The sequence below is a fragment of the Kryptolebias marmoratus genome, linkage group LG18 (genome assembly GCF_001649575.2).
Source record: "Kryptolebias marmoratus isolate JLee-2015 linkage group LG18, ASM164957v2, whole genome shotgun sequence".
Classification (NCBI taxonomy): Eukaryota; Metazoa; Chordata; class Actinopteri; order Cyprinodontiformes; family Rivulidae; genus Kryptolebias; species Kryptolebias marmoratus.
Genome location: NC_051447.1, coordinates 16217146 through 16226415, shown reverse-complemented (window position 1 = coordinate 16226415; position 9270 = coordinate 16217146). Strand labels below are relative to the sequence as shown.

Sequence of the window (9270 nt, the reverse complement as noted above, 5' to 3'; positions counted from 1 at the left end):
AAAAACTCACTAATTCGCTGTCCAACCAGCACTGGCCGCCTCTCACTGTCCGACCCACTGTCTCCTGTTATTGTCATTCGAGCAGCTGAATTACTAAAATGATTTTAGAGAATTTTTACCGTCTGGTTCTCCTGTGGATCAGTGGTTTATGCATTGATTGGGATAAACAGAAAAAATAAAACTTTTTCCTAAATAAATCTTTAACATGTATTGGTCTGCAGGGTATTTTATTTTGAAAAACAACTACTTTTATTAACGCCTCTTTCCTGCACTTGACTTAGTCCCAGTTATTTTTTACTTTATAGCATACAAAATTAGCAAAAAAACAAACAGATGTTGCTCAAGCACAAGGGATTTTGTTTATGTTGGTTTTCTTAGAAAATAATTAATCCTAAGAGTAAATATTTATCAAGCTTTCCAACTTGACTAAATCCAAACAAAGACATACTGCTTGCTCTTTAACAAAATAATGTCTATTTATTTATGCAAACAATTTATTACACCTGGCATTAACTGAGCTCCGTATAGGTGTTACAGCTACTTTAACTTTTGCTAATTTAGTACAAAACAATCAAATAAACCAAGCAAAAATCAAAAATAAAATACTGTGACTAGCATATTAACTGTATCCTTTAAGAATTTTCTGTAAAATTTCTATATATTTAGAGATTTAAGGAAAATCTGAAGCAAATTTCAACCCAAATATAACAAGATTAGTTCTGATACGATTACTAATTCTTCCCCCAGTGAGTTTACACAAAAACAATGGTATAACAGAGCGAGAGAACAGAAGATTTTATTTAAAACCATACTTACAAGATTCACATTTCTTTGTACAGTCATAATATGTTACATAATAAACATGAAACAACAGTTTATAAAGCGTGTTAGTCTTTCTGTCATACGTTCAGTGACATTCTATATTTTCATTTATTGACGTCTGCTAAAAAAACAAATAAATGATGCATTAGTAAATTCCATAACATTTTACAGATGTGATTCATTTTGGTTGCCATTATTATTTTATGCCGTTTTGTTTATACGCAGTACAAATGAGGTCCAAATGTTCAACAGATTTTGAAAAGTGTCTTCATTCACTCTAAAGCCTTTTAAATAATTTAATAAGTGTCACATTATTTTTGCAATTTCTTTCAATCGGCTCAGTCTCCTAAGAACTCCACAAATGATGCATTAAAGTAGATGATGCGGCACTTTCTGGTTATCTTTGTCCTCGGTGGGGCTTTATAAGCTGGAGTCTTTATCTGAGACAGGAAAGTAGCTGTTTACAGTTCTGGCGGCGTCTCCGTCGGGAGCAAAGATGACCAGCAGCCTCTCCTGCTCCCTTTTGGTTTTGGGTAAATCATCAGATGGCGCGATGAGCAACTGGACTCGCTGCGGGAGGTAAACAACTCTTTCAATTTGAAATCTAGAGCTGATGTATTGCAAAACAATCAACCAAGAGGATCTACAAACCTCTTTGAGAGTTCCCTGAGTTGTGCTGATCTTGTAAACCATCCAAAACGGGATGCAGACCATAGAAGAGAGCGCCAGCAGCCAGCCAATGACATAGCCCCACCATGGGTACACATACTCATTGTTGTACTTAAGAGGGGTGTATTTGATGAGGGAGAAGGCAAACGTGCCCTGAGGGAACAAAACAGTTCAGCTGATGAAGTGCAAAACCACCAGTAACTCCAGTAACCAAACAGGAGAAACCAGAAGACGATGAAGAGCGGCAGCTGTAACTTCTGGACGAGAGTCCTGACGACGACACAGCACGCCTGTCAGAAGGGTCCAAAGCATGACAAGGTTTTCACAAAAGATTCGCCTGTGACCTTTGACCCTGTGACTGTGCAGTCAATAGGGATCCCCCATGACACATGAGTTGTCCAGCTGTGCAGTTTTACATTCCTACGTTAAACAGTTGCAGAGTTAGAGCACGGATAAGGTTTTCATAAATGGTACACCTATGACCTTTGACCCTGTGACCTTTGACCCTGTGACCGTGAAATCAAAAGAAATCACCCTTGACACGTGAGGTGTCCAGCTGTGAAGTTTGACATTCTTACCTTACACAGGTGCAGAGTTAGAGCATGGACAAGGTTTTCACACCTGTGACCTTGCTCTTTGACCCCGTGACATTGAAATCAATAGGGATCACCCTTGACCCATGAGTTGTCCAGCTGTGCAGTTTGACATATCCATGTTAAACGGTTATCAATTTGGACCTCAGACAAGAAATTGTCCACAGACAGTCAGATGGACAACGCCATACCATAATAAGTCCTGTCTTAGGACAGGCGTATAAAAACCACAATCAAAGAGTTGATACTCACGATGCATGTGGCCGGGGTGAAGAACAACCAGCAGTACTTGATGTACGGCCCCGGGCGGTAGCCAATCATGTCCTCGATGTTGTCGTAAAAGCGATCCGCGCCTGAAGAAACGAACGAACCAAACGCTGTGCTTTAAAACCTGCACGCCTAACGGACTCCAATCTGACAGATTATCGCTCGCTCACCGTAAACCCAGGCGATACAGACAGTCTCAAAGATGGACATGAAGAGGAGACACATGCCGCTCGCTGCATAGTAATCAAAGAGCTGGAAGACATACATGCCCCCCTAGAGACACAAATAAAACTTCTACGAATCACATAATCTGAGAAACCAAATTGAAGTTTAACTCTCACTTATTGTTTTTACGTCTGAAGGTTAGTTTGGTGCCAGTAAAAGCATTAAAATCTCCTTCCACATAATTAGGAGTCATATTTTTTTAAATATTATTTTTTTTTACAGTTTGGCAGCACAGGTGAAGTACAAGAAGGTTACACAGATTCTACAGCTTGGATCTGTCTCATCCTGGGATTTTCTGCTTGACGTCTCTTTTGTAATAATTGATAAAAAAATAAATAAAAACTGGGTCTGCTTCAGCATTTAGTGCTTTTTCCATTTTGATTTATTTTGCTTCTTGTGGTTTTAAGTCACCATTTTGTACTTTTAGCTAGCCTTTTGCTAGTTTTAGCTTTTAGCTACAGTTCTGAAACTTTTAGCTGGTCTTTTACTACTTTTAGCTTTTACTTTGTAGCCAGCCTTTTGATACTTTTAGCTTCTAGCTAGCCTTTTGACTCATTTAGCTTTACATTAGCCTTTTGCTACCTTTAGCTTTAAATTAGCTTTATATTAGCCTTTTTCTACCTTAATCTTTAAATTAACCTTTTGCTATCTTTAGCTTTTAGTTAGCCTTTTGCCACCTTTAGGTTTTTCTTACTTTTAGCTAGCTTTGTGATATTTTTAGCTTCTAGCTAGCCTTTTGACACTTTATTGACACCATAATAAGAACTCAGTTTTAGCTTTTTTGGCAGATTTTAGCATCTAACATTCCCATTTCTGCGTTTTATTAGTGTTTATGTAGCCAAAGCTAACGTCATTTGAAAATCTAATTATGTTTTAAGGCTGTTTGAAAAACAAGGAACATGTTAGACATCAAGATGCAACATTTACGGCTGCTAAATGCAGAAAACGCCGTCTCATTGAAGCGTGTTGTACCTCCATCAGCATGATGAGGCCCATGAGGAAGGAGAAGAGGACCACGGCTAACAGGAAGAGCTCTCTGCGGTTCTTTCGACGGAACACGGTGGGATACATGTCCACGACCGCCGTCACGAGGCTCTCGACACACACGAACTGAGCGGGGGAGGAGAAGGAGGGCAGGTGAACGACTCTCAGCTACGACGGCAAACTTTAGTCGAAGCTGAACGCCACCGTCTGCCTTTCGGTGGCGGGTGACAAATACAGGCGTGGGTCAGAGCACGCAGCTGTATACCTGACTGTCCAGCCCTAGAAAAACGATCATAGTGAAGAAGAGCGCAGCCCACAGAGGAGAGAAGGGCATCATGGACACAGCACGGGGGTAGGCGATGAAGGCCAGGCCAGGACCTGTGAACAGGAAAACCCTAAACTGCAGCACCGACCAGAAGGTGAACCAAGTTATGTCGACGATTTAGTGCTGGGAGTTTCTCTCACCCGACTCCGCCACCTCCGAGATGGGGACGTTCTGCTCGTAAGACATGAAACCCAGGATGGAGAAAATGGCGAAGCCCGCCACGAAACTGGTCCCGCTGTTCAGGAAGCACAGCGCCAGGCAGTCCCTGCAACGCACAGCCGGAAGGTCAGACGGAGCGGGAAACGGTACGTAAGAACGCCCGACACGATTCTGCTAAGGTACCTGTAGCAGTTGTTGTTGTATTTGTTGTAGCTGCCCAGAGCCGTCAGAGAGCCCAGACAGATGGCGTAGGAGAAGAAAATCTGGGTGCCGGCGTCCATCCACACCTGAACCCAAAGGAGACGCTCAGTTAAAGGTTCCTTAGAGCAGGGGTGGCCAATCCTGGTCCTCGAGGGCCACCATCCTGCATGTTTTCATTGTTTCTCTGCTCCAACACACCTGGTTTGAATCAATGTGTGATTAACAGGCTTCTGCAGAACAAGAAGAGGTAATTTAACCATCGGATCAGGTGTGTTGGAGCAGGGAAACAAGGAAAACATGCAGGATAGTGGCCCTCGAGGACCAGGATTGGAGACCCCTGCCTTAGAGGAATGCTTATCGCCCGCTTGGTTTTAAACTCAGACCATTTTGTGTTGAGTCAAACCTTGAAAAAGGCATAACGCTCACGCTCAGAGTACGTGTTGAGAAAGACTCTCAGCTACTACTGCGCAAAACTCTGGCTCAATATCTGAGTTGGAAACACTTCTGTGTAGGGTAAGGTCGCTAGGTGTGGAGTTTCATTAAAATCCATCGACTGGTTCATGAGGTATTTTTGCTGACAGACAGATGCGGAGAAAGACGTCGTCCTCACAGAGTGTCAGTTTGGTACGGTGTGCCGATTTAGTAAAGTTAGACGCCGAGTCGTTCGTTTTGTTCATTTTCTTATAAATAAGGCAACTGAACACCGACAGGTTGAGAGCTCCTGTGGTTTAAAAGGCTCGGAAGAACAAGTTCAGACTCTTGTCTTGTGCAGCGTTTGTGCAGAGTTTGTGTTTACAGTCGCAGTGGTGTTGTGGCTTTGAGAAAGTAATAAAAGAGATGGAAAAGCAGATGGACCCAGCAGAAACGGAGCTCCCCAGCAGAGAGCCATGGGGTATCTGCTCTCCTCCACAGGCGGAGAAATGCAACAAAACAAAAACCTCTTTTTTTGGAGGGGGGAGTTTATTTGAATTTAGTTCAACTTAACGGTACCTGTGGGTCAGCCAGTCGCCCCAAATCAGGGTAAAGATAGAATTGAATCCCGATCCCAGCTCCAGGCAGGGTGAGTCCTCGGATCAACAGCACGACCAGCATCAGGTAAGGGAAGGTTGCGGTGAAGTAGACCACCTACGTCGAACAGAGCGCACGAGACTTTGAGACGAGCAGAACACACGCCGAAACAAACACCAGCTGTCGTGCCTCGAATCTGCGCATCCAAACAAAAGAAAAGAAAAAAATAAAAGTACACCTTCCCTGTGGATTTCACCCCCTTCCAGATGCAGAAGTAGCACATGACCCAGGCGATGAGCAGACACACGGCCAGGTCCCAGTTCAGACAGCCCATCTGGTCGATGCCCGGGGAAATCCTCAGCGCCCTCCTCCTGCGGGGACAAAACGCAGCGTAAAACGACGGCTATGACGCCGTTAGGAGGAGGCCGAGCAGCGGAGACGGGGGGGACGACTCACTCCCAGAACTCAATGACAGGAGAGGTGGCATTTAGGAGGACGGTTTGGTTGACGGAGGCGTTTCTCCTCTGGAACTCAACGCAGTTTTCTGCAGAAAAGGGGGGGAGACAACGGAGACGTGACGCAGCGTTACGCTTGTAACGACAGATTTTAGAGCATCGCCGTCCGTCGGTGCTTTTGTTACCCGTGTTCCACGTGTTGTTGCAGGACGACCAGGCCAGGTCCCAGGAAAAGGAGGAGTAGAGGTAGAAAATGCCCCAGGCCAGAACGATGATGTAGTAGAAGTTCAGCAGAGTCACAATCACCTGGGTGCCGTAGCCAAGACCTGCACAGTCAAAAAACAAAAACAACTTATCATCTAATCACTGTATTATTCTGCCAGCGATGACCAAACAGCAGCCAGGCCACTTCTGCAATTTACTGAAGGATGAAAACAATCTGGAAAGGACAAAAGCAAAGATATTATATGGTTTTATTTCTTTAACCTCTTAAGATCTAAACTCTTGCACGGCACAAGCATTTTTAATTTCGATGTGGATGTCCCAGGAGGTTAAAGTAACCCCCAAAAACATCAGAGATAAGAAAAATGGACCCATTCAGAACCTGAATCTTCCTCACTCTTCAGGCTGTAAATGTCCCCCCTGGTTCTTCTTTTAAGTGAAGATAAAATGTTTTTTTCTGAACATATTGCTGCTTTATCTCATCAGGAACCAAAAGATTCAATTGAAATTTAAGCCGTTTTCCTTTTAATGGTAAAAAATGACACCGTTTTCATATTTGGAACAACAAAATAATAAAATTACAGACAAAGAAAACCTAATTAATGACTTATTTTGATCCCTGAAGGCACCAAGGAGGTGCAACAAAGAACTACTAACAAATTAAAACAATCCTGTCAGTGTCAGAGGAAACTTAAAGCTCTGACTAACAAACACGAAGCATCATTTTCCCGAAACAATAAAAGAATCTGTCTCCAAAGTGACGACATGGCTGCAGAAAAACCTGAAGGTTTGGGGAATTTTGGGGGGATTTGGAGCAGCTCTGGTTTAAAATCTAAAACTGTTTTCTTGGTTTAAATTATTTTACACTGAATACAAATTTGTAAAAAACACATTTTGTTATTTATCAAATCTATCTTTTTGCTAAAATTGTAAAAAAAGAGAAAATTTCGATGCTCTTTTGGCCACAAACTGTGGTTTAAAGAATCTGTTTTAACTGTAAAATAATCCAGTTCAGGTTTGAACAGTCTAAATATTGAGGCTTTTATTTTGAAACTGACCAAAAGTCGCCCAAACGGCACAGAAATCTCCCCGTTTCGAACTTTTATGACTAAAGTACGGATTTCTGAAATCAGTTGAAATCATTTAAACTGCTCCTGGTTGCCATTTACTTTACTGTTTTAATATTACTACTACTACTAATAAATAATTTTTAATATCTTCTAAGTTTTTTTGACCAATAATCGTTTTTTTCTTGTGTTTTCAGTCTTGGTTCATGATAAGAAAATTTAGATTTTATCCATCCATTTATAATCTAATTAATTTTTTTAAAATCTGAAATTCCTTAACAGTGACTCAGGCTAACTCACAACCAGAACCTTTTATTTAAAAACAAAAACAAGTGGTTTAGTTGCCATAAAAATGAAAACAGAACGGTGTGAGACAACTTAAAGCAGGATATAGTTAAATTACAGGAATGTAGCTTTTAAACGTCTAAATAAAATAAACAAATCACCACTCTTCAGCCTTTGTGCATCAAATAAAATGCCTCGTTTGTGCTGAAAACAAATGCTGTGTACAAACCCCAACGCTAAAATACATGTTTGATTAATTATTAGTATAATTATTGTTCTTATTTATGTGTGTCTTGCATCAAAGGCCAGCCCCGGCTGAGTCTGAGTCAGAGAAATAAAGGGTTAACAAAACCAAACCAATCTTTCTCACCTGTTCTTACCTTCAAACAGAGGACTGATTTTTCTCCAGCAGGTGATTCCTCCCTGGCTGGTGAACTGACCCAGGGCCGTCTCCAGGAAGAAGACGGGAACGCCACAGGTGAACAGGAAGATCAGGTACGGGATGAGGAAAGCACCTGGGCAGAGAAAGAGGAAAATGGACGTGATTCTCATGCGTAGAAAGAAAACTCAGCGATTCTTGTCTGAAACTCAAATTTCCTCGAGGCGTTTAAAACATTTTAAGCCCTCAGGACTTTATCTGTGTGGAGATCTGGTTGGACGGCGTGCTCGGGTTTCCGCCGTTGTGAGCGAGGAGCAACAACAGCTGTCTGACCCAGCTTGGCCCTGGACCGTGACCTTCCGTCCCGCGGAGGGACAGAAAGAGAGGCCGGGCAGGGGGGGGATTGGGGTGGCGGCTGTGTCTAATTTAACAGAAATGCCAAAAGCAAATCAGTGTGAGCCTGACTGGACTGGACGAGCTGAAACTGATCAGACCAGTCACAGACTGGAGATAAAACTTTAGTTATCTGCCATCTTTATAGGTGCTTTATAGGCAGGAAAATGGGGACCTGTCCAGGGTGTCCCCCTCAGGATCTCGCCTCTCTCTCGAGGGGAACAGCCCCTGAGATTCGCCACTCACCCCCTCCGTTCTTGTAGCAGAGGTACGGGAAGCGCCACATGTTGCCCAGGCCGATGATGGAGCCGGCCACCGACAGGACGAACTCCACCTTGTTGCTCCACTGACCCCGCTCCTCCATCTTCTCCTCCTCCGGGGGAGGCAGCACGTCCTTGACGCGGTTGTTGCCATTGTGGAGGCCCGCTTTGGCTCCTGTGGGGAAGAGGGGGGGGGTCACATACATCGACAGGTCAGTTCAGGTTAACTGGATTTGTTTGTTAATTAATCAAAACCAAAACAAACCTCGGCAGAAAGCGAGCGGCTCACCTTTCATTGCAGAGTCGCCTCTGTGCGTCCCAAAGCTGGAGCGGTTTGTGGCGTTTCATCCAGAAACGCTCCAGTTGTAGTATTTAACATGGTTGGCAAAAGGGGCGTGGCTTCCTCAACCCCCACCCCACCCCCAACACACAATCTGAGCAAAGTACATCACCGACCACGTCTCCATGGTTAAAATAAGTCTGAGAGGATGACATTTGACCTCTGAGTCTTGGGTCAGTTTCAGCTGCAGACACGACACCTCTGCTTCAGAAACAATAAAAATCTGAACTATTAAGAAAGTTTATAAGAAGATATAAGAAGTCTACTATTAAAAAAATTGTATATTAGGTAATTTAAACCAATAGATTTGGGTAAAAGGAAGTTTTTATTGATGTAGTAGATAAAAGGACCAACTCACAGCAGGCGTTGAAGATGTATTTGGTGACGCAAAGTTTCGAATCTCTGTTTGTTTTTTTTTGTTTTTGTATTCTGCTCCCCGGTGGGGAACGCAGCTCTTCCCCGTCTCTTCCTGTCAGCGACAGATGTGAGGCAGCTCAGGTCAGTTCACGCCGGATCCAACTCGGCCGAGTGAGTACAGGACGGCAGAGCGTTCCTTCCCCTCCCACAGCCCTGCGGTTCTGAAGCAGAACGACACAGAACCAGACAGGACTGAAGA

General features: G+C 43.4%; 1 protein-coding gene across 6 annotated transcripts; it reads right to left on the bottom strand.

The window, feature by feature from the left end:
• Positions 1–778: 778 nt before the first annotated feature.
• On the bottom strand, positions 779–8739 carry LOC108240982 (sodium- and chloride-dependent GABA transporter 2). Of its 6 annotated transcripts, none has more exons than XM_037981395.1 (15): positions 8604–8737; positions 8301–8489; positions 7663–7797; positions 5894–6034; positions 5710–5797; positions 5492–5624; positions 5236–5370; positions 4228–4331; positions 4026–4150; positions 3826–3938; positions 3549–3686; positions 2522–2624; positions 2337–2437; positions 1474–1781; positions 779–1392 (listed from the first exon to the last, which is right to left on the bottom strand). In XM_037981395.1, exons 1-15 carry the CDS (start codon positions 8608–8610, stop codon positions 1284–1286), a joined length of 1929 nt encoding a protein of 642 aa, XP_037837323.1. In that variant the 5' UTR covers positions 8611–8737; the 3' UTR covers positions 779–1283. The 6 variants fall into 6 exon arrangements, 4 of the variants coding, with proteins under 4 accessions (XP_037837323.1, XP_024863528.2, XP_024863525.1 ...); XM_025007760.2 differs by having other exon boundaries at positions 1474–1644; positions 8604–8736; XM_025007757.2 differs by having other exon boundaries at positions 5710–6034.
• Positions 8740–9270: the final 531 nt, after the last annotated feature.

Bases quoted from the DNA above. Each gene is read 5' to 3' on its own strand.
- LOC108240982 (XM_025007757.2), bottom strand. The intron at 7,798-8,300 runs GTGAGTGGCGAA...TTCTCTGCCCAG, and splicing joins CTGCTACAAGAACGGAGGGG to GTGCTTTCCTCATCCCGTAC. The intron at 1,393-1,473 runs GTTTGTAGATCC...TACCTCCCGCAG, and splicing joins CTCAGGGAACTCTCAAAGAG to CGAGTCCAGTTGCTCATCGC.